Source organism: Schistocerca piceifrons, chromosome 8 (assembly GCF_021461385.2).
Source record: "Schistocerca piceifrons isolate TAMUIC-IGC-003096 chromosome 8, iqSchPice1.1, whole genome shotgun sequence".
Lineage (NCBI taxonomy): Eukaryota > Metazoa > Arthropoda > Insecta > Orthoptera > Acrididae > Schistocerca > Schistocerca piceifrons.
The window spans coordinates 316,085,770-316,112,271 of NC_060145.1; the positions used below are offsets into that span (position 1 = coordinate 316,085,770).

Sequence of the window (26,502 nt, forward strand, 5' to 3'; positions counted from 1 at the left end):
GATGTTTTGTCAGAGAGCATGGACCGTTTTTAAGAATTTGCATGTAGAGTCAAGTGATTCCTCTTCAAGTCGACTGATTCTTCAGAATAAATGAAAATTTGGAAGGCTCGGAAAAGAATTTGGGATGGTGAGGGGGAGAGTATTTAGGATGTGCAGTCTAAGGGAAAATGGACTCAGATAAGAAGTAATACAGATATAATAAATTTTTTTGTCTTCTGAGGAAGAATAAAGCTGCAGGAATAACAAAAGATGTATAAAAAACAGCATTTAAATATATGCTAATTATTCAGATTACTAATTAAGTTCAACCAACTGTAGTGTCATGCATGTGGAAGTTTCTTGCTATTTTTTCTGCCAACCACTTTAATTTCATTGTTATGAGTGATTGATTTGTGACTTACAAATTTTTGGAATCTGGACACTCAGTTGTAGGAATTTTGTGTCGCTCTTGACATTGATACATCATTTATATAAAATAATAGATTCCAGTTATTTAATTTATTATTAATTATTTCCCAACAGCTCTTATATTTTACAGTATATACCCTCTATATTGTTGGAGGAAGCTTTTCCATAGGCCGCATACGTCTCATTTTGTCGTGCAGTATGAGTCTGTTAATATCTTCTGGTCCACCTTGGAGACCACCTTTAGTAATTGCATCCCATGCCTTGCGCAGGAGTACCTTACCAGGACGGGGTATATACTTTGGGAATTCAATGTCAAAATGGATCTGCAGATTTCCACGTTTGTCGGGATCTTCCATTAAAGGCATCCCCTCACTGTCCACAATTTTGATGTAACCTGGTCTGTTAGAAATGAAAAGCATATCAGTTTGAGATCATGGTACGAGGTGCATTCAAGTTCTAAGGCCTCCGATTTTTTTTCTCCGGATTGGAAAGAGATAGAAACATGCGCATTGTTTTAAAATGGGGCCGCGTTCTTTGTCAATATGTCCCAGAGATGGCAGCACTGTATGGCAGATGGAATTTTACCGCCAGCGGCGAGAATGAGAACTGTTTTAAATACTTAAAATGGCAACGTTTTCCTTACTTGAACAGCGTGCAATCATTCGTTTTCTGAATTTGCGTGGTGTGAAACCAATTGAAATTCATCGACAGTTGAAGGAGACATGTGGTGATGGAGTTATGGATGTGTCGAAAGTGCCTTCGTGGGTGCGACAGTTTAATGAAGGCAGAACATTGTGTGACAACAAACCGAAACAACCTCGGGCTCGCACAAACCAGTCTGACGACATGATCGAGAAAGTGGAGAGAATTGTTTTGGGGAATCGCCAAATGACTGTTGAACAGATACCCTCCAGAGTTGGCATTTCTGTGGGTTCTTTGCACACAATCCTGCATGACGACCTGAAAATGCGAAAAGTGTCATCCAGGTGGGTGCCACGAATGCTGACGGACGACCACATGGCTGCCCGTGTGGCATGTTGCCAAGCAATGTTGACGCGCAATGACAGCATGAATGGGACTTTCTTTTCATCGGTTGTGAAAATGGATGAGACGTGGATGCCATTTTTCAATCCAGAAACAAAGCGCCAGTCAGCTCAATGGAAGCACACAGATTCACTGCCACCAAAAAAATTTCGGGTAACCGCCAGTGCTGAAAAAATGATGGTGTCCATGTTCTGGGACAGCGAGGGCGTAATCCTTACCCATTGCGTTCCAAAGGGCACTATGGTAACAGGTGCATCCTACAAAAATGTTCTGAAAAACAAATTCCTTCCTGCACTGCAACAAAAACGTCCGGGAAGGGCTGCGCGTGTCCTGTTTCACCAAGACAACGCACCCACACATCAAGCTAACGTTACGCAACAGTTTCTTCATGATAACAACTTTGAAGTGATTCCTCATGCTCCCTACTCACCTGATCTGGCTCCTAGTGACTTTTGGCTTTTTCCAACAATGAAAGACACTATCCGCGCTGCACATTCACCAGCTGTGCTGCTATTGCCTCAGTGATTTTCCAGTGGCCAAAACAGGCTCCTAAAGAAGCCTTCGTCGCTGCCATGGAATCATGACGTCAGCGTTGTGAAAAATGTGTACGTCTGCAGGGCGATTACGTCAAGAAGTAACGCCAGTTTCATCGATTTCGGGTGAGTAGTTAATTAGAAAAAAAATCGGAGGCCTTAGAACTTGAATGCACCTCGTACTGTGTCATGAGGATGACAACATTTATGGCATAGTTATGTTTAAGTGTTTTTGTAGCCTGTCATGTGTATACTTTGATGTTGTTTTATTTTACCTAATGCATCTCTTTCAGGAGTATATATTTTTTATATTCTTGAATGGAAGTGAAAACAATGAGAAGGGCATACCAAATGAATGATACAAAAATCATGCCTACATCTGTACTCTACAAACCAGTGCATGGCAGAGCTTATTTCCAGTTGTACCACTTATTGGACTTCTTGTAATTCCATTGGCATATGTAGTATGAGAAGAATGGTTATATTTATGGATTCTTCATTCATTTCTTGGGTAGAACAGTTTCATATTTAAAGTCAGAAAACTAAACAAACTATGTTTCTGTTATATTAATAGTTGTTTATTTTGAACACTTTTTGTCTTATTGTGACATTGTCAGGAAACAACTGATTAGTGTCCACAAGAAATAATACTCTGAAGGGAACCTAACATGAGGAACAAAGATTTTTTTCAGTACACATAGGAACTTTGATCAAGATATTATGTGAGAAATGTCAAATCGAGCACTGATCTTTCATGTTATGCTTCAACCATGTCAAATTAAAATTAACAATATGGATAATGTGAAAGACAGACAATAATGAAAGCAAAAAATGTTAAAGTAAACAAATTGCAAAGGTATACTAGTAAAGTCATGTTTAATAATGGAGTTTTTGCTGCTATCTCACTACAGTATTGTAGAATCTCAAAGGTTGGTGAGCAGGTGGTAAAACAAATATGCCGTTTGATGAAGGCTTCTGAGTTTTACCGATTTCTGCCAACTGATAACTGGTGTGGAACTCTTTAAGCTTAAGTGCTTGAAAATATTTGCTAGAATAGTAAGTCAAATGGGAACCAAATCTCACATGTAACACACCATTTCATCTCATTAAATTTCCTGTCAGTAACACCTTGGATGAAAGCTCTGTATCTTGTTTTGAAAAGTATTCAGCAGATTTTGGTGCTAAATATAGCAGAAGTATTGAGACAACTGAGTTAGTTATCAGAATACTGGCTTTCAAATTGCAGTGGAAAGAGCTGGTTGAGAGCACTGATGCCAGTTCCCATTTGGGTATTTTGAAGGTCTTTTTCTCCCCTTCTCCAAAATATGGTGTAAGAGATCTTTATCCAAACATTGAAATAGTTTTGAGGTCATTTATGATAATTCCATTGGCTTCAGCATCTTATCATCTCAATTTCAGCAAATTAAAGATGGTACAAAGCTACTTAAGATGAAGTATAGGTGAAGAAGACTGTCAGATTGAGCTTTTGTGTCGACAGAATGTCATGACTGCTAAGTTTTACTTCAGTGACATAATATATGAGTTTGCTTCACTCAAAGCAAAGAAATGAAGAGTAAAATTGTAATACAAACAATTCTTAGAAAGAAATGAGCTATCAACACTTATTTTTCTTTTAATGGTTTCTGCGCTATTAATAATTTGAGGAGCAAATAAAATCTGTCCTTTGCTATACATAATAATAAAATAAATGTACAGTAACTGTCATACACAATAAGACATACATTTTCTTTTACTTTCAATTTTTTAGGATATTTATACAATTTGTAACTTATTTTTTGGAATTCCGGTCCCAGCTGCTGGAGATGGAGGTCATGTGTATGTGAGGTGTGCTTGCTTGTGTGAATGTTCATGTTTTTTCTTTTCTGAAGAAGGCTTTGGCCGAATGCAAGATGTATAATAGTCTTTTCCTTGTGCCTCTCTGCACATGGTGAGTAGCACTCTATCCTTTTCTGAATTTATTGTTATTGCAACCTGCAGTTTCCATTGTTTTATATACTGGAATGACAGACTTAATTTGTTGTGTGCAACATTTTTCATATATGTAGCTCATTTAAGTAATATTATTCAATAATGCTTTATTTTTATTAAATCAACGTTACAAGTTACAAAATTTCCAAAATCTGTATAGAAAAAATTGTAGAATGATAATTTTTCTGAGTAGAGGGGGGGGGGGGGGGGGACAGTTCTATTAGGGGTCCTGGGATTGTCTTGGTACGGCTCCGATTGGGAAAAAAAAGTCTGGGAGTGTGTAGGTGCTTGAAAGAATCATGTGAAGCTTAATTGTGGAGATGTGCTCAGAAGTAACTGATCATTCAGAACCAGTTGGGGATATTGAGCTAAATATTTATTTATCTCAATTACTTCTAATTTCTAATAGGCTAAATTTCTTTCCCTTTGTTGGCTCTATGTAGTACTTCTGTGTGGACTTTATATCTATGACATTCCTTCAGCACATGTTCATAAAGAGTGGAGTCTGACTTACATAATCTCTAGCTGATATAGGCCTGCATGTTTGATCAATAAACAATCTGTTACAGTCAATGCAAGTAATTTTGTAAACACCACTATTAATAATATGTTCTATCATTGCTGCTGAATTAGATATGAACTGTGGAGTCTCTTACATAAAACAAACTTTTAAAGTTGCAAGATTTGAGAGTTTTGGCTAACATCATTTATCTGTGTGACATAGAAGAATTATGGGCAAAGTTTAAACTGATTATAAACCACGCTCTGGGGAAATATGTGAAGTAAGTAGATAGATTAAGGACAGAAAGAACACACCGCAGTCTAATTACTAAATTCGGACATGCTGAGTAAACAAGATGGTTGCACTTTCAGATCAAAAGAGAATGTGGAAATGCTGACAGGCAAAAGTTAGTAGAAATCTGTGTGTCTATAAAAAATTGTGTGTGTGTGTGTGTGTGTGCGTGTGTGTGTGTGTGTGTGTGTGTGTGTGTGTGTGGGTGTGTGTGTGTGTGTGTGTGTGTGTGTGTGTATGTGGTTTGGGAACTTATGGGCACCCAACGGTGAGGTTATCAGTGCCTTGACATCGATGAAAACAAACAAATGTGGATAAGAATGAAAACTGTCGTACACGCATGCACACAAAATGACCACACAATGACAATCGCACAGGCACTCTCACATGCATTAAAACCAATGTGGAGGCAAGATAGCTAATCAATGTGCAAATCATGCAGCTACTTCCACCATCATACCTTAGTGAAGGATCTTGCTGAGAGTCTGAGAAAATTCTGGTCCTTTGTAAAATCACTAAGTAGGTGGAAGGCTTATATCCAGTCACTTGTCAACCAGTCTGGTTTGTCAACAAAAGACAGCAAAAAGAAGGCAAGAGGTTTTAAATTTTGTATTTAAAAAATCATTGCAGAATTGTATAGAAGTACCATCGTTTGACTGTTGCACAAATTCCAGTATGGAGGGCAGAGAAATAGGTATCTCTGGCATTGAGAAGCAACAGAAAGAGTTGAAAACAAATAAGTTGCCAGGTCTGGACAGAAACCCAAATCAGTTTTGCAAAGAGTACTCTGCAACACTGGCCCCTTATGTAGCCTGCATTTATCACAAATATCTCACCCAGGACAAAGTCCCAAGTGACTGGAAACAGGTGCAGATGTAGAGGGTAAAAGAATGGACTTGCAAATTACAGACCCACATCCTTAATGTCAGTATCATGCGGAATTCTTGAGTATGTTTTAAGTTAAAATAATAAACTTCCTTGAGACAGAAAAGCTCAAACTTCCTTGAGACAGAAAAGCTCCTGTCCAGTAATCAGCATGAATTTTGCTTGTGCAAAATACCGTTTGCCCCTTTCTCGCATGATATCCTGTGAACCATCGCTGAAGGGCAACAGGCAGATCCAATATTCATAGATTTACTTAAAACATTTGACATGGTATCCCACTACAGATTGTTAACGGAGGTCCAAGCATACAGAATAGGTTCCCAGATATATGACCGGCCCAAATATTTTTTAACTAACAGAACCCAGTATATTGTCCTCAATGGTGAGTGTTCATCAGAGACAAGAGTGTCATTAGGAATGCCCCAGGAAGTGTGAATAAGACTGCTCTTGTTATCTATATATGCAAATGATCTGACAGATAGGGTGAGCAGAAAATTGCAAGTCTTTGTTGATAATAATACAGGAATGTATCATCATTGAGTGATTGTAGGAGGATACAGAATGACTTAGGCAGAATTTCTATTTAGTGTGATGAATGGTGGCTTGCTCTGAATACAGAAAAATAAGTTAATGCAAGTGAGTAGGGAAAACAAGTCTGTAATGTTCAATTACGGTATTAGTGGTGTGCTGTTTGAAACAGTTAGGTTGATTAAATATCTAGGAATAACACTGCAGAGTGTAATGAAATGGAACAAGCATGTAAGGATGGTAGTGGAGAAAACGAATGGTCAACTTCGGTTTATTGGGAGAATTTTAGGGGATGTGTAGCTCATCTGTGAAGGAGATATCATATAAAATACTTGCGCAACCTATTCTTGAGTGCTACTCAATTGTTTGGAATCTGCACCAGTTTGTTTTAAAGGACTACATTAAAGAAATTCAGAGGTGTGTTGCTAAATTTGTTACTGGTAGGTTTGATGAACATATGAGTATTACAGAGGTGTTTCACAAACTCAAATGGGAATCCCTGGAGGGAAGACGGCATTCTTTTAGTATGACACTAGTGAGAAAATTTAGAGAACAAGCATTTGCACCTGAATGTAGTATGTTTCTACTGACACTAAATGAATTTTTCATTAGGACTGCAAAGTTAAGACAAGGAAATTAGGGTCTGTATGGAGGAATATAGACAGTCATATTCCCTCGCTCAATTTGTTAGAGGAATAGGAAAGCAAATGACTAGTAGTGTACATGGCACCCTCCACCATACACCATATGACGGCTTGTGGAGTATGTGCACAGATGTAGATGTAGATGAAAGGGGTGCACTGCACTCTTGAGTGCCAACTAAAAGGGGGGGGGGGGGGAGGCTGAAGGCTGAGCACACGATCAATCACTATATTAATTTTTGATTTGTACTTAAAGTTACTGTATTACTGTTTTATTTGGCATATAAACATGAACAACAGATTCAAACAACAGAAAATCTGGGATGTAATACAACAGTATAAAGTATGGTGGCTGCTACAAATTACATAGAGTTGTGCTGAGTGGCAGGCAGGCACACTGAAAGAAGTCTGCTTTATACTAAGTTCCTCATTGGATGTAGACAAAAAAAACACACACGCACACACATTCACAACATTCACGCATTTACATTATTATGAACACTCAAACTGCCATTGATTACATAATTACAAATATTCAGTCTGGCAGATATAATTGCCTTATAGAAGACATGAATTTATCGGATCACAACTCACAGACAGTAATAATAAAAGAAGTAGGGAAATTAGATTCACTCAGCTTTATCCCTTACAGAGATATGAGACGTTCTAACATAACAGACCTAAAGGTAAAACTACAAAATGAAAAGTGGCCAGATAGGTACTTATCTAATAGTGTTAATAATAAATGTAACAGTTTCCTAGATATCTATTTAAAAATCATTGAAGAGTGTTTGCCAACCAAAACCAAATCAATAAAGAAAAAGTGAGGAAATCTGCCATGGCTAACAAAAGGTCTATTAGTATCCTGAAAAATGTTGAAACTTCTTCATGCAATTTGGAAAGCTCCAGATAGGCCTATTCATTTTGTTGATTATAGAGCCTATAAAAAGATTTACAGTAAAGCTTTAATAGCTGCAAAAAACTCTATAATGGAAATGTTATTACACAAGCACCCAACAAAGTCAGAAGCCCTTGGAAGATATAAATAGACAAACAGGAAAGTCATCAGGAAATAACAATAAAAGCTTAAGCCTACAAATCAATAATGTTGTAACAGAAGATCCAATAATCATTAGCAACACTTTCAACCAATATTTTACCAGCATTTGCCAACAACTTACACAGGGTAACAATAGTGATTCTCTGCAAGCCCAAAAACTAGTTTAGAATAAACAAAAGTCGCTCAGTAACTCATGTTACCTGTATCCTGCAACTGAACAAGAGATAATAAAAATTATAGAGAAACTAAAAAATAAAGCACCCACAGACATAAATGGCCTATCAAATAAAATTTTTAAGCTAACTACTAGTGAAATTGCTAAACCCCTCTGTCACTTAGTCAACTCGTGTCGAAAAAGGAATCTTCCCAGATAGAATGAAGATTGCTAGAGTACTACCACTATTCAAAAAAGGTGATCACATGTAACCAGATAATTACATACCAGTTAGCCTCCTTCCCATTTTGTCAAAGATCCTAGAAAGAATAATATTTGTTAGGTTAGATAAAAACTGTATCATAAATGGTAGACAGTTTGGGCTCGAGAAGGAAAAATTTACAGTGTCAGCTGCATTTGAACTTATTGATATAATCTCTGCAGGCCTAGATCAAGGCCAAATCCAAGTTGGTGCTATTTGTGACTTATCTAAAGCTCTTGATCTTGTCTATCACCACATATTAATAATGAAGCTACACCACTATGGATTAGAGGAACTGCTCTTGATATCATAAAGTCATTTCTGCAGAACAGAAAACAAGCAGTGTAAGTGTCACACAATCAAGGGAAACAACTATCAGAACTAAAAGATATAAAACATGGGGTGCCACAGGGTAGTATTCTAGGACCCCCTCCTTTTCCTTACATGTGTAAATGATTTACCTTCTAACGTAGAAAGTGAATTGATACTCTTCGCAGATGACACAACAAGCATAACTGTGAGACTGAGCTTACAGGAGGCCATAAGTAAAAGTAATCAAATGGTTGAAATGATCACCCACTGGCTTGAAGTGAATAGGTTAATTCTCAATTATGAGAAAACTAATGCAATCCTATTTAGGAACAACAAAAGAAAAACAAATGAACTGACAAATTTGCAAGAGCTAGATGTAAGAGTAGTTGAAAGTGCTAAATTTTTAGGGATCACTGTGGACAGTTGTTTAGGATGGAAAGATCATATTTCCAATATAAGCAATCAACTTAGCAGTGCTGCTTTTTCTGTTAGATAAATTAAGCCACTAGTAACTGAAGATGATGTGCGCATGGTGTGTTTTTCATACTTCAATGCTATAATGAGCTATGGTATAGAAATCTGGTGCCACAAGACTGAGGCAATTAAAATATTCAAATTACAAAAGAGGGCAATTAGAATAATAGGAAACAAAAGAACAAGAGATAGTTGCAAGCCTCTTTTCAAAAAATATAAGATTCTAACCTCTTACAGCTTGTACATATATAAAATTCTGCTTGGGATCATAAAGATAAATTCAACAAAAATGAAGATGTACACCACCACCACACCAGAAACACAAAGAAATTAAGAATTCCGCAGCATAACACAACTCAATATGGGAGAAGCAGTGGTTACATGACAGTAAAGTTGTACAACTCTTTACCACCACACATCACTAATGCCAAATCGAAGGATAAGTTTAAACTGTCAATCGAACAACTGCTATTAGAAACCTCTTTATATTCAATCAGAGAATTTCTTTCAAATGAAAATAACTGAAGCAAACAGGCATAGCACACCAAAAAAAATGTACACAGGTATAGAGAAAAACTAAAATGTTTTAACTTCTTAACAGCATTGTTTTATTTAAATATTTTGTTTTCTACAGTATTATTGCTGTTAAATTTTTTTTATAAATGTAAACAAAACGGGACCTAGAATATGTATGTGCTATATGACTGTACTATACCATATATATAAAATGATGGACCCATAGTATAGAACTATTGCAATTAAATGTTCTGTAATTTAGGTTCATAGATTATGTATGCCCCATAAAATCCGTTCAGTTTACAGTATCTAAAATTTTGTAACTATGACATTAATTTCCAGAAATGTTGTAGCTAAAATTTATTAGTTATCTTAGCAAAACTGTAGTTAGAATCAGTCAAAGTAATGTATTTTATTAGGAAACTGACAGAGCAAATATGTACTTAGACTTACTCCATAGATGTACATCATAAGCTGCTAAATAAATAAATAAACAAACAAACAAACACCACACACATGTCGTGTCTCGACAGATGGGCCTTAGTATGTGGATATGACACTGTGTGCATGTGCGTGTGCATTCGCATGCATGTGTATTTTTTCTGCAGCCGATGAAAGACTTTCAGGTAACTGAAAATACCAAGCAGTCTGCTTTCAATGTGCCTGCCTGCCACTCAATGCTTCATCTATGTGGATAACAGATTTATTTTATGCATAACAGGAATTGAAACACTTGTAATTCACGTTTTATTGTGCCCATCTTTATGATGCATTGAAATTAATGGAATTATCAAGGATTTTGTGAACACTGAAGGTAAGAAACTAGCACTTCTGTAAATATTTTTGTTGTTTTTAAAATTAAATGACTAATTCTATGTTTTGGTGTTGTAAATGTGATAAAAACTACAGATTCCAAAAACAGTATCCAGACAATTTTTGAAACCTTGGTCTGGATTAGCTAGTCAGGCTAACTTCAACATTAGATGGGGGTGCCAAGCCAGTGCTTGCATCGTGGTGACATATCAGCTTGGGTGCTCTCTGGGGAGATTTATACAAATTCCTAGATTATCCTGTGTAAAGAAACATCTGAGATCAGTTCAGCATTTCTGCTTTTACTTTGCTACCATAGGTTTCTGTTTCTGTCTCATCCTTGAATGCCTGGGCACTAATTTTGGTGCCACCCACCGACAATTTTCACATATGAGTTTTTTGAGAGGTCTTTTGAAAAGATTCTGCTAAAGTAGTAATTGAAGCTTTCACGCATTGCCATTTTGACAGTCAAACTTATTTCATTTAGCATTTCTTTATCTACAACCCTATGCTTTGTTTTACACGTGTTGTGCAGAAGTCACTGTTTCTGTAGATGTTTTTTTTACAGAGGTTGTGCACCATGTGGTCTGTGTCCCTCCCATCATGAACTACTAGATATATATGGATCCAGTTCTTGGTCATCTGTTCTTCTAAACTTCAGCCACAATTCCTCTACATGCTCCTGCCCAGAGTTAAATGTTACAGAGTTGCTCCCAGAGATGTGACACTATTTCTTCTTTATGTGGTTTACTAAAAATGTGCAACTTTAGTACTTATTTTAGTTCATCTTTGTACTTTGATGATAACTGTTGTTACAATTAGCTCACAGTCGTAAATGCCAGTTTGAGTATGTGGCCTTTTGAAGAGATCAGGTCTATTTATTACCATCAGATCTAACATATTTCTGTCATGAGGAGATTTCCCAATTATCTAGGTTAGGCACTTATCAAAGAATGCTTTTAGTATTGTTTTGCAGGATGTCTTGTAGTGCCCATGACTTACAAAACTGTAATTATTCCAGTCAACTGTTGGATTATTAAAGTCTGCTCTATTCACTTCCCTTGATGATGCTAAGTTCCCTCCAGACAATTTTGCATGGTGCTTTAACTCCTGTATTTTTGGACTGATTTTCTTGTCTTAGCCAATATGGCACCTCTATTTCCCATTAGCCTATCCTATCAATATACACTTAGATTTACCCAAAAAATCTCACTGTTGTCAAGTTCAGGTCTTAGCTATCTTTATGTATCTAGTATTATGTGAGTTCTACAGCTCTTTAGGAGCATTTCAAACACAGGCACTTTGTTATGAATGCTTCAGCAGTTGATGACTAGGATTTTATAATAGTCTGTTTGTGGGAGGCACTTCTTTGGATCTTGCATTAATATTTCAGGATCTCCTTCAGTTATTAGTATCTGGATTTCTTGGAGAAAAAAAGAAAAGGAATCCTGTGTGCACACCGTACTGTCTCACTTTGTAAGTAATTTGGTGGTCTGAGCAAGAAGTCTGCCTCTTAGGAAGATGAGACTGATAGCTCCCTCTTGAAACCAGGAATGACAGTAAATTAGTGAGTAGGTTTCTATAGTCTGCCCTGATAGCCAAGTGTCAGTGCGGTGGTCTGTCACGCTAAAGGGCCCGGGTTTGATTCCTGGCTGGGTCAGAGATTTTCTCCGCTCAGGGACTGGGTGTAGTGTTGTCCTCATCATCATCAGTGGAAGGCAGTGAGAAACCACCACTGGAATCACTTCCCTGGACACTCATGTGGTAGACCTCTCTGACAAGGCTTCTTCCATGACAAGACCTGCCATAAGGCAGAACACAAACTTACTTTTCTTTCTTTTTCCTTTTTTTCTTTTTCCTTTTTTTCTTTTTCCTTTTTTTTCTTTTTCCTTTTTTTCTTTTTCCTTTTTTTCTTTTTCCTTTTTTTCTTTTTCTTTTTTTCCTTTTAGGTTTGTATAGTATTACTATGTCTGTCTCTTAGGCAACAGGTTAGAACAGATGTTAAAATTGCCACATTATCTGGGTTTCAGAAATCAGAAAGCTGTTTAAAAAATCACTTTCAGTGATGGCAAGCAAAATATTTTTCTGCCTATGATTTTAATTAGCAACTGTCTTAAACAGTGATGGAAAAAAAATTGCCACACCAAGAAGGAGTTGTGCGACATAAACAAAAGTTGGTAGGTGCGTTTCTGTATTTTAAAGATGAAAGATTACGTCTATTAAAATTTTGTCCCAGTGACATGAGTGGCACTAGTAGTGTCACTATAAGGATGCTTTAAATACGTGCTGTAATGGTCATAAGCATTATTTACCTTTGAGATTGGACATGGTGACCGGCCGAAGTGGCCGAGGGGTTTCTTGGCACTACAGTCTGGAACTGCGTGACTGCTACGGTCACAGGTTAGAATCCTGCTTCTGGCATGGATGTGTATGATGTCCTTAGTTTAGTTAGGTTTAAGTAGTTCTAAGTTCTAGGGGACTGATGACCTCAGCAGTTAAGTCCCATAGTGCCCAGAGCCATTTGGACGTAGTGAGTTGATGTTAGTCCAGAATGCCTTTAAGGTGACAAAGATCCCATTATCAACACCTCACTGACTTTGAACAACGTCATATAATAGAGTTACAGGAAGCTGGTTGTTCCTTCTGTGATACTGCACAAAGACTTGGTAGGAATGTAGCCACTATACATGACTGCTGGCAGCACTGGTCACAAGAATGTATCGTCACAAGAAGACCAGTTTCCAGATGACCACATGGGCCTACTGAGAGGGAAGGCCATTGTGTTTGGCATGTGACTCTCTCACATTGTACTGCACCTGCAGCAATCTGAGGAGCAGTTGACACCATAGTGACACAATGAACTGTTCCAAATTGGTTACTTCAAGAACAGCTCTGAGCCAGATGCTATGTAGTGTGGATTATACTGACCCCAAACCATAGCCATTTGTGACTTCAATGGTGTCAAGTGAGAGCTCAATGGAGGGCATGGTGGAGGTATGTTGTATTGTCAGATGAAAGCTTGTTCTGCCTTGGTGCCAGTGATAGCTGTGTGGTGGTTAGAAGGTGGCCAGGTAAGGGCCTACAACCAACCTGTTTGCGTGCTAAACATACTGTACTGTGGTTTGCAGTATGATTTCATATGACAGCAGCAGCACTCTCATTGTTATCCCATGCACTGTGACGTGAAATTTGTATGTCAATCTGGCAATTCAACCTGCTGTGCTGCCACTCATGAACAGCATTCCAGGGCTTGTTTTTAACAGGTTAATGCTTACCCAACATGCTTTACAGTGTGTCGACATGTTGCCTTGGCCTGCTCAATCACCAGATCTGTTTCCAGTCAAGCACATATGGGACATCACTGGATGACATCTCCAGCATCATTCACAAACAGCAATAACCATTCCTATACTGACCAACCAAATGCAACAGGCACGAAACTCTGTCCCACAAACTGACATCGGGCATCCGTACAGCACAATGTGCACACATTTGCATGTTTGCATTCAACATTCTGGTGGTTACACAAGTTATTAAAGTACCAGCATTTCATATCTGCAATGGCTCTCTCACACTTACTTTACCCTGTGATCTTCCAATGTTAATCCCTGACGTTTGTTATACCTAGACAAATGTATTCCCGAAATTTTGTTACTGTGCATTAATTATTTTTTGGTGTTGCAATTTTTTCCTGTCAGTGTAACACTACTTGTGTTGTTATAAATAATTGACGAAGATTAGGACTTAACTTTCTGTACGGGATGTCAATATTCCTAAAATCACAGAGGGACTATGTTACAGTTCCCAATTACATGTTACAACTGGAGACTACTCAGCAGGATGTTGTTATCAAGAAAAACAAAATTATCATTCTATTGGTTGTCGGTTAGAATATTAGATATCTTAATAAGTAGGCTAGAGAAGTCACAGAAAGACAAATACATAGGCTGAAGTTAGGTATAGGGGAATTAAAGAAATGCAGTGGCACGAAGAACAGAACTTTGGTCAGGTGAGTATAGAGTTATGAATACAAAATCAAATAAGGGTTATGCAGGACTACATCTAAAAATGAATAAGAAAATAGGGATGCAGATAAGGTACTATGAACAGCACGCGGAACACATTATCACAGTCAAGACAGACCCCCTATCCAGTATCCAGCACAGTACTGATGATGAAGATATTAAAATAAAATATAAGGTAAAAGAAATTATCCAGATCATTACAAGCGATGAAAATTTGTGATGGGGAATTGGTATCTGATAATAGAAAAGGGAAATGTACTAGGAGAACCTGGACGGGGAAAAGGAAAAAAAATAATTTTGCACAGAATACAGCTTCAGCATTGACAACACTTGGTTTAAGAACCATAAAACAAGTTTTGAAATGTATTAAGGTGGAATCAATTCACCTGCTATAAATGCCATTACTAATACATTTTTTTATCATTATTTTGCTCTCTTTTACTTATGTAATATGAGAGTGTGCTGAAAAGTAATGTCTCTGAACTTTTTATGTGAGAACTCTTAAAGCACCTTTAAACTAAAACAGATTTTATTTACATTTTTAAGATTCTACATCTGTATTCTTCATGTCTACATATTTATTTCCCAACATTGTTACCCTGGTGATGAACACATTTCTCCCAACAAGAGACTAGAATGTTTGACTTTGTTGATGGAGCCACAACCTCGCCTCTACTTGCACCGCTTCATCACTACCAAAGTGAAGTCTTTGAAGGTGTACTTTAAGTTTTGGAAACAGGTGGAAATTGGATGGCATCAAGATGGACTGTATGAAAGTTGATCAATGACAGTGAACCCAAGGCATTGGATTGTTGCAGATTTGTGAGTGGTTTCATATTATCATCCTGAATGAGAGGGTACCCCTTGTGTGTACAAACTCTTTGAATTTGATACTTGATTACAGAAGGTTTTTCTCACAAACCAACATAGTTACATTACACACGGCCATGTTACACGTTACAATTTGGAGCGCTCTAGTGGGAGAAGGTCCAAATATGTGGACTTGAAGAACAACGATGTACGAGGGTTGACTGAAAAGTAATGCCTAAACCTTCGTAACTCTTCAACAGTTGGCGACATTGGTATGCAGCAGGTACTGGCTTGTTCCATAGCCAATTTTCTACAGATTCAGTTGGCAGGAAGCCTTAGTATTAAACAGTTGTGTTGTTACAGCGTAAAGTATGGAACCCTGCGCAGATGGTCGGTCAATGCGATTTAAGCAATGTGCAGTCACTGAATTCTTGACAGCAGAAGATGTCACTCCAAAGGAGATCCATCAGAGAATGAAAGCAGTTCATGGTGATTGTGTTGATGTGAGTACTGTGCGTCGTTGGGCGAGTAAGTTTAAGGATGTTGAGGCAGTACCATCTGACCTGCCTGCCTGACAAAGAGCTGGATGTCCTGTGAGAGCAACCACCAAGTTTCACAAGCAAAGTGTCGACAGACTGATTCAGGACAATCGTCGTATCACTCGGAGAGAAACTGCAAGCACAATCAGCATTTCACAAGAATGTGTGGGTCACATTATTGCTTTTCTATCAGAAGATCTGTGCATGATGGGTACCCTAGATGCTGACTCCTGAAATGAAAGTGCACAGACTTGAAATTTGCAGGAATTTCTCTCATGTTACGAGAATGAAGGTGACGCCTTTCTCCTTTCAACTGTGACAGGAGATGAAATGTGGGTACACCATTATGACAGAACTGTGAAACTGTGGTTGTAGAGACAGAGTGTTGACTTCTTCCATGACAGCTTCAGAAAACTTGGTAATTGTTGGCAGAAATGTATCCAACTGGCTGGTGATTATGTGGAAAAGTGAATACTGGTAATTAAAGACAAAATTCCAAGGATTATTTCTACATTTGATTTATGAAAATATTCCCATCCAAAACCAGTTAATGAAGGTGGAGGCATTACTTTTCATTCAATGTTCTTAGAACTTTAATAACGTTTGTTTTATTTAAAAAGCTTTAAGAGTTTTCACATAAAAATTTTGAAGCTAACTTTTCATTAATCATTTATATATTCTGATAAGCCAAAACATTATGACCCCCACTTGATAGCATGTTGGTCCAGCTTTGGAATGCAATTCAGCAGTGGTTCTACTTTGCATGGACTTGTCAGATCCTCGGTAGGCTGCTGGAATTATGTGGCACCAGCTGCCTTTGCTCCAGTCATGCAATTCTCATAAATTATGGGCTGGTGATTTGGAGGCACAGTGCAGGCACTAATAGTGTCCCAGGTGTATTCTATTGGCTTTAGATTAGGTGACTTTTGCGGCTAAGGCATCAACATGAATTCCCCATAATGCTCCTGGAACCACAGCAGCAAGATTCTGGCCATGTGACACTGACAGCTATCCTGTTGGAAGATGCCATTGCCTATGGGAAGAGATCAAGCATGAAGTGATGGAGGTGGTACACAATAATGTTCACATAGTCCACAGTTGTCATGATGCCTTTGATTACTACCATAAGGATCATAGAAGCCTAGGTGAATGTTCCCCTCATCAATTAATACTGACCCCATGGCATGGCATTGTACGTATTTTGAGCAACTATTACAACCGTTCTTTTAATTGAGAACAATATTATCAGGTTCATTCTAATATTGGAAATAATTAATAGCACTGAAAAAGTTTTAATTAAAATTATTGATATATAATCTCTCATCAGAATAATGCCCACAGCAAAGTAGCACCTCAGGGAAATCAAAGAGGGTTGAATGCAGCTACTTTTGTTTTTAAATTATACTATATAAACCATGCATGGGTACTGTTAGCTCTCGTCTTGTTTTCTGCACTCTAAGTCTACGTAGCTGCACCTATCGATATAGCTGGCATTTCCGTGTAATGTGCTACGGAAGGGATCAAGGCACTTCTGTTAAGCTGCAAGAAAAGTGACTATAGTTAATTTATATGGGACAGACTTTAGGTACATCTTTGCCATAATATCACAGATTAAGAATATCTGAGGAATTGCATGTGCGAGAGAAAGTAGCGCTCAGTATTAAACTCTACTACATGCTTCATAACTGATAATATGATCTGTAGACTATACGAAGAATGGAATTGGACACTTAGCTTTGTGAAAGTAAAAGCATACAAAGTTTGAATGACTGTATTGAAGTATAGTAATGGACCATAGTCCCCTTGCTATAATATCCTTGAGTGACGAACTATAAAAATCATGGACATTTTAGTTGTGAGAGTGATTATAGGCTCAACCCTCCTTTTCTCTATATACAAAACACAAACATTCAAGATCATTTAATTATTATTAAATGTTGTTAATAAAAAAACTAAAGTGATTTCCACAATAGCATGTGTAATACTCAGTGATAATCATAAGAAAGTGGCAAACTGTATCTCTGGATGGCAGATGGTTCGATTATGAAATATTACAAAGCATAAATTGTGATTTAAAAGCTATTTAACATTTCATTTCCAATTCAATAGAAATAATACAAAATCAGAAACAGTGCGGATAAGTAGTAATGTTGGAAATAGGAAGTTGAAATAATAACTAACATCCAAAGATGTTTCGACAACAGCAGATTGATGGAGAGTGCTACACCATTCACCTAGATGACAGCATATCTGTATATGACCATCTATGTGGTGTAACAAGAAATTTAATTCATCAAACCAGGTGACACAATCCCACTGATCTGCAGTCCAATTCCAATGATCCTGTGCCCACTACAATCATAAGCAACGATGTCATTTGGTGCAACATTGGAACATGTAGAGTTCCCCTGTTGCAGAGATTTATGTTGAGCAATGTGTATTGAATCATAAGCTTCAAAATGCTGGTGCCTGCAGCAACACTGTACTCTGCCATCGGACATACAGCATACTACTACCTATCCTGTTTTATAGACATGGTAAGCTTGGAACCTTCACATTTTGAGTTGAGGTGTGGATGTCTAACACCTTGTTGCCTGCTCATAGTTTCACTGTTCTTTATACACTTTGTTCACAACAGTAGCTGATGAATAGCCAGCTTCCTCTGCTGCTTCTGAGATTCTTATTCCTCGGTCCATAACAATCTGCCCTTTGTCAAAGTCGCTTATATCAGCAGGTTTCCCCATTTGTGGTCTGTGTCATCGCTAGGGTGATTCCCCATTTGTCTCCTCTCTGCTTATATAGTTTCCTAGCTACATCATGTGCCTGCAGTGACACAAGTGGCATTCGGCGTCATGAAGGATACTTGTTGTAATGTTTTAGGTCATCAGGTACATCCTTATTTTTATGTAGTCTCTTTTGGAACAGCCCTTAATTGCTGTTAGGAATCTTATTTCTGCTGCTTGCATCTAGGTTTCATCTCTACACTTTATCATCAAAGTCCTGCTCCCATACAACAAAGCTGGGTCAGCCATTGTTTGAATGTAGTGAATTATGTGTGAAACACGGTGTAATAGCTGTGTTGAGGGTCTTAAGTACCACAATAAATTCTTTGGAAAAATATGAGCATGCAAGGAAAAATATTGCAGTGTTTGGGAGGAACCATGTTTATATACCTGCCCAATTCAGGTTTCTGCGAATTCCACAAATCACTTGATGCAAATGGTAGGATGGTACCTTCTAAATGCCATGATTAATTTCGTGCTGCATCCTTGCCCAATCCAAGATTTTGCTCCAAGGAGATAGTGAGGCGCAGGGGAGGGCAGTTGTCTCCTCCTACTGCTGGAAAAAAAATCTTTGCAAACTGAAATCACATCCAGCCCCACAGACTGACCATGAGATGAGGGTTTTGCAAAATTTGTCATTAAAAAAAATACAGGATTGTCTTACATTCACAGCTGAAGCTCTGGCAATTGAACTCAAATCCAGATTTTGAAAGATTGGGACAGTGGCACTAGCTGGACCAAGCACTAGGACAAATGTGGGGAGGGGAGTCACGAGTAGGCAGTAAGTTTTGTCATACTGGCAACCCTGGGGAATGTACCCCATGTACATTGAGCTTTGTGGATATCTGTCATGTTTAAACTGTAGTTTGCCTAAACTGTGAATGGTAGCTGGAATTGAACTGACTTTACAAATGGACAAATACTTAACAATGGTATACATTTTTGCAGGAGACAAATTATGAATAGCAGTAAAAAACACTCAGCTTTCAATAACCTTTCAAATTGTCACAAAAATTATAAAGATTAAAAAATTCAAGAATGATGAGGTGTTTCCAGAAGCTACATACCTCTATGAAATTTCTTTATTTGCATCTATCGGTTTCACATAAGTATAGATGCATCTTCAGGTTTATAATGGTCATGTTTTCATAATGTAGATGGCCAATTATGGAGCCCCATCTTTCAGGAAGTTATTCACATTTAACAATCAAATCACATTGGTGGGCTGTCAAATTGAGTACACCCAAAAGATGTTTATCAAAATGTACAAAGCATAACTGCTGAATGAGCCAGGCTGAGTAACATCCCATAGGATATATTACAGGATTTGGTTGACACCAGATGCATAAAACCAATGTAAGTAAAACTTAGTTCTGTGTGATGTGTGTAGTTCCATGATATTGGTAACAGGCCGATGTGTTGTAAGCAGCCTATGGAGGCTAACAATACTTCTCAATTTTATTATGACAACCCACCAATGTGGCTTGACTCTTAACGTGAATAACTTCCCAATTGCTGAGACTCTGTAACTGTCCATCATCATTATGAAAGTATAACCATTACGAACCTGAAGAACCTGATGTGAAACTGTAGTTGTGAATAAAGCACCTTCATACAGCTATGTGGCTTTTGGAAATTCTTTATCAGTCTTGACTTTTTCAATTGTTATAATTCCTGTGACAATTTGAATGGTTATTGTGTGCTGAGAGTTTTCTATACTTATTCACAATGCCTCTGAGCTGTGGTTGCACTCCCCAGAAAGTTGTTTGTAGGAGATAAATTAATGCTAAAAACAAAACAAAAAATGTTTCCACTGGACACTTGAAATGTGGAATGACAAATGAAACATGAGCTGCAAAAATAGTGCTAATACAGCTACTGCTCTACAGCACTGTTGATTTTGAAGGTTAACAACACATGATGACATGCCCTGTTAACCTAAAATCGCACAATTTCTCCCAATTTAGCTGTAGGGAACTGATTTGACAGCATATTGCTGTCATTCAACTTGCATATATTGTCAACGCTGTAAGAACTGTAAATTTCACCAAATGATAATGGATGCCATGACTCTGTTGGGTAACGTAGATGTATGAGTTCACTGTTTATAACTGATTCATGCAAACAACACAATGCTAATTCTAAGTTAACTGTGATTCATGAAGAGAAACCACAAATGACAGTGCAACAGGAAAAAAATGTTGGTGCCACAGAAGCTAATATTCACAGGTGGATTCAAATTAAAAATAAATTAAAGAATGTCTGTTCTATGCAGCAAATTTTCAGGGGACAAGCAAGGAACGTTTCATGAATGGGAGCAGTGGGTTGTTCATTATGTATGTGAGAAACACAAGTTATGCTTCCCAATTACTTGAGAAACTGTATGAATGAAGATGCTGGAGGTAAAGTGGAATCTTCCAACTACATGCATTGCAAAATTCAAAGCAAGTACTGGCTAGTGGATGAGGATAATGAAGAGAGTGTAGTTTATGTTGTGACACAGAACAATGCTAGTTCAAGGACTTCACAAGGTTTCTGACAAAAAACTATTTGTGTATCAGCATCGTATAATCATTCTAAAAATACGTTTGGTAGGACATTTGGGCAATCCTCATCAGACACCTGTTTATTTTGATATGTCTTCGAGTGTGACAGGTTTTAAAAGTGTTCATATAAGAAGTTATAACAACAAAAAGATAGAGTAACAGTAATGCTGGGTGCACTATGAAATGGAAGGAAGCTGCCCCTATATGTGATTCTCTGCAGAAAAACTATACCAAAAGAAAACTGCAAGCAGGACTCCTCTTTAGGTGTCAAGAAAAGTGATGGGTGACAAATGACCTGAAACTATAATGAAGGTACCAAAAGAGTAGTGCATGTCCAATGCCATGAAGATTCAGATGACGGCATAATATGAGAAGAGTGTCAGATGACTACAATGATGATGATTATCACCACCACCACTCCTAGTACTACTACTACTACTACTACTACTAGTACTAGTACTAGAACAAGGGTGGTTTGAAAAGTTCTCGGAAGGGAACAGAAAAAAGTACTTACATCAATGAAACTTCTTTTATTTTTCAATGTAGTTTCCTCGTAGATTAATGCATTTGCTCCAATGATGTTCCAGTGCCTTGAACCCATAATGAAAATGAGTTTCCTCCAGGCCTGCAAAATAGTTGTCAACTCCAGCTATCAATTCTTTGTTTGAAGTGAATCTTCACCCACCAAGAAAAATGTTCAGTTTTGGGAAGAGATGGAAGTCTGTCGGAGCCATATCACATGAATAAGATGGGTCTGGCAACAATTCATACCTTAGTTCGTGTAATTTTAGCATGGCAACGGCACGTGTCAAGAGTCATGGCACACATCTTGCAGATAATTGTTTCATTTCTAATTCTTCAGTTAAAATGTGATACAGCCTTTCAGATGACATCTGGCAAGCATGATTAATTTCACACACTTTCAATCGGCGATCCTCCATGACCATTTTGTGCACTTTTGCAATGGTTTCTGGAGTAGTGACACATCTTGGCCGACCACTGCGTGGATCATCATCTTAACTCTCCCAACCAAATTTAAATTCACTTGTCCACTTGGCAACAGTTGACTATGAAGGAACAGAGTCCCCCAGTGTGTTCTGGAAATTGGCATGGATGTCCTTTGCTTTCATACTTTTCTTTACGAAGTACTTAATCACTGCTCGAATCTCGATTTTTTTTCCATCTTCACAAATCAATACACAGGAACAACAACAGAGCCACATCACTGCCATAGCTCTCTTCCAAGAGTACTGACATGGCACATGTTTACAGGCAACAGTCCAATGAATATCACGCCGACAACTCGTTGCATTAGCGCTGACCTCCTTGGTGATTCCGAAAACTTTTCAAACCACCGTCTTAGTAGTAGTAGTAGTAGTAGTAGTAAAAAAAATACTGCTACCAATCAGTATTGGCTTAGACAATAAGCAACAGGGGAAGTGAAAATAACAATCAATGTAAACAAATTCTTTTAGTTTTTACTTTATTCCTGCTTGTATCACCAAAGCAGTGGATAAACAATAAAAGGCACAATTTGGAATAGGTAAAATGTTAATTTCTTTAGGCACGTACTTAATACCAATAAAACAGTTTGTAATTTTGATTACTCAGAGAGAGTTAAAAAATACATTTCTCAAGGAGTCTCCATTTTTTCAAAAAAAAAAAAAAAAGAGGAGGAATGCGCGTGCGAGAGTGCAGCACTTATCTTCAGGGTTTTCATATAGTCGAGTAAATATGGTAATTCAGTATCAGTGTGAAGATAGCCAAAATATGTAATGATATTGACAGATAGTAAGTGTACCCAAAACCGCTTCTCCTGAACTTTCAAATTGATTTAAACATTCACTGTGCACATTTTAAGTATCAAGATTGTTTTGGGTGCCTAAAGTTGCTATGCAAAATGTTAATTACCTTTGAATATTAATTTAGTAAATTCCAGTACATACAGATATCCAGAATACATGTTCAGTTGAAGTGAAGAATACTGTGATTTGGTATTGTCTTGTAAGTAAAATACTGCTCCTCCAATCATAGACCACACAATATTTTTCATGAAGAATTATTTGACTGTACTTACTGTACAACATCAGTAATAGGAACATGAAGTGTTCGCCCATCTAGTGTGTTGACTGTGATTGTTAAGCCTATTAGGGCATCAAGCAGTGATATATGAGCCACCATGATGAGGTCAGTGCCCTCTCTTCTGAATCTCTCATGGGGACGATCTTCAGTCACAAACATTATGTCAGCTGAAATACATGTCTTATTTTAGTAATTTTAATACTATACTCTGAATGTAAATTTATATCAGTTTTTCAACAGCCTATATGCTATTTTATAAAAATGGTTCTGTATTGAATAGGCAGTTATGCTAAAAAAATTCAAGAATCATTTTGATACTTCTGTAAATATTTGTGCAGTTTCAACTATTACTGTCCAAGATGATGTCTGTCTATTAATTACAAACATATATAAATAACAAAGCCATAATGAAAAAATAAACAAGATTTCCTATTACAAAGAAAAGGCTGTATTCTGCACAAACAGACAGTTTGCCCAGAATAAATAAACAAGGGAATGAAGTAGGCAAAATTATGTCATTAGCAATCCAATGGCAAAGGTAAAGCAGTGCTGGTGAAAATAACCAGGATCCACTATGAAATAAATGGCAATAAAGAATACTTGTAAACAACAGAAGAAAATAGTTTCAATAAGAGAGAAATTTGATAAGAAGCAGAAATACAGTGGTACTTTACAGACTGCAAACAAAAATGACTGAATAATAGTGTGACACTGTCATTTAGTGACATGTCATTAATGATAGTGTTATTAACTGGTTGTCCACCTATGAACACATCATCTTCCAGGGTTTACCCTCAACACAGAGGATGTTAGCTGCCTGCTGAAGACCACTGGCCAGGTGTCACCCTTGTAGCATGGGGAAGAACTGTCCATGAAATGCTTTTGAAATAGATCCATACTAGTAAGTAAGAGATTTTAGAATAAAATGTAAAAATAATGTTAAGCTAGGATAAGATTTTCTTTCTGCTTAAAGGAACAAAAGGTTCAAAGTAGATGTAAATAGGTAAGATATTTAACCAAGCAGACATAAAATGATAAAATTCAGGACAAATCTTATTAAAGTGGAGGGGAACTGGGAAGTAAAATTTTCTAGGTTTGAACAGGAAGTTTGAACAGCCAGCCTTACTCAATCATGTTGAAGTATCAACAGCTGCTAGCTGGGAAGCATAAACATATCAGTGCTGTTACTCGGTCAGCAAGACAACAACCTTGACACTCTTGAGCAAGATTGTGAGTGAACCCAGCAGAAAATTGTTAGAAAAGTGTAGACCAAGCTGCCTTCATAATGTTATGTAAGAGACTCTAGGCAGGACAAAACATCATCTAGCAAGGGTCTGACTAAACAGTAAAGATACCACAACAAATTTGTTAAGAAAATGTAGTGGAACTGAAGACCACTGATATTTCAAAAAGAGCAGAACTGATGTGGTCTTTACAAATGATGTCACAGAGTGGACTCCTCTCCTCGAGGACATAAATACCTGTACTCCACCCCCACTAGCCTAGAGCACATGATCAGCAGGATCGATGGCGTTCAAGTCATTTGCACTCGATTCTCTGGTTCTAATGGTAACATTTTGTGAGTATGACACTGTTCTAGTGTTGGTCTCACACTTGCTGGTGAACTAGAAGATCAGCAATTTGTGGCCATGGATGATGAAGTCCAGTGTCCAGTACTGAAGTCAGTACAGCAACCAGCATTAATGGATAATCCATTAATGGATAATCTTGAGTACTGCTTTATTGCCTCCAGAGGTCCAGGGCAGAAGCTACCCTGAAACTCGAGCATTGCATGAGTCTGATGGCCTACCATACTGGCAGGCCAGGTGCAGCATTCAACATGACATCACAGTATTCAACATTGTGGTCCCCCTGACGGAACAATGCAGGCAATGATTTGGGAGGGATTGAATACTCCATGAAAAGGTGTGTGAATCAAACAAACATACTGCAGTCACTTCTATCTCCAAGCATGTCTACTGCTGAAGTGTGCCTACCTTGCCAGTGAGCAGCAAACCACTGCACCGATGCAACATCCTGGGCAGCCTTGAGTCCACTGTTGGATTCAGCAGATTTCTCTCTGAATTATGTAGCCAGTAACTGTTGTAAAAGATGTGGCAATGACCTGTATTTGAGTGATAAATGGAATAATCTTGAGTACTGCTTTATTGCCTCTAACACCACCACACAGGTCCTTGGTCTGCATCCTGACAAAACAGTAGGGGCTTCCGACCTGCAGTTGGTGACCCCTACAGATTTGTGGTCAAAAGTTCTCCAGCCTATCACCAATACAAGTTGGAGGGAAATGACACAGTACACCAGCATCAGGAACTCTCACAGAGGAAGAGTCAAAGAGAAGGCTTTGGTAGTTGTTCCCAAAAGAAAAAACTGTATTCTTTGCCATGTCCAAGTTAGTACTTAAAGACTTTGAAGTTACCATGTACAGACCAAGAGAACTGGCAGATTTATCACAATTCAAAGGTAATAGTGACCAAGAATATCTTGTTCCAACACTTTGCAGAACTTGTAATTTAACAGGACATAGTGCACAAGAAAATACAGTCACTTGGCAGATGATTGTTCAGAGTGTCATTGGTTAATGATTAGGAATCTGAATTAGATGTTATTGTTTTATTTTTGCAACTGTTGCTATTGAGTTATTACTGGAAGTAATACTAGCTTAATGTGTGTACAAGTGAGAAAGGTAAATTGCACAAGCATGGCACCTATATGATCAGCTTACAAAGCAAGTACCCAAATTGTTAGAGGTTAATGAACAACAGAAAGCACTTAATGAATAGCTGAGTCAGCAGTTACAAGCTTTATTGGTGGAACAGCAGTGACAGTCAGGACTGAACGAAGTTAAAACTGTGGTTAATGTTCTCCTTTCATCCATTGGTCCTTCAGCCACAAATCTAGTAACTCCCTTCTCTGTGAAAATAACAGAGGACGTTAATATGTTTATAGATGTTGTATTAGCCTTGGTCACATTGAGTAGCTGTACAGATGAAACATGCTTGCAGATGGCCTAGTTATCTATCACGAGTAAAGCAAAACCCTATATCTCGTATCATGAACTGCTTAATAAGATACCCACATTCAGTGAGTTAGCAGAGGGTTAGAGATATAGAAGACAGAACAGTACATGTTTTTTTTAGAAAGAAATTGAATAGTTTAAAACACAAGGCGAATGAAGAAGTGGAATCATTTTCTGACAGAATATGGAAAATCGGTGCACAGACTTGTGAGCTCACACACAAGCCAGATACAGATAGAGCTTTGCTTAAAGAAGCAGAAAACAGAGAATA

General features: G+C 37.8%; 1 protein-coding gene across 1 annotated transcript in view; it reads right to left on the minus strand.

Moving 5' to 3' along the window:
• Nucleotides 1-548: 548 nt before the first annotated feature.
• LOC124712311 (dnaJ homolog subfamily B member 13-like) overlaps nt 549-26,502 on the minus strand; it is a gene marked incomplete at its 5' end in the record, with an annotated part of 98,772 nt that continues 72,818 nt past the window's right edge. The window contains 2 exons of the mRNA XM_047242603.1: nt 549-807; nt 23,190-23,361. Coding sequence (XP_047098559.1) covers nt 549-807; nt 23,190-23,361 — 431 coding nt within the window. The remainder of the gene's footprint in view (nt 808-23,189; nt 23,362-26,502) is intronic.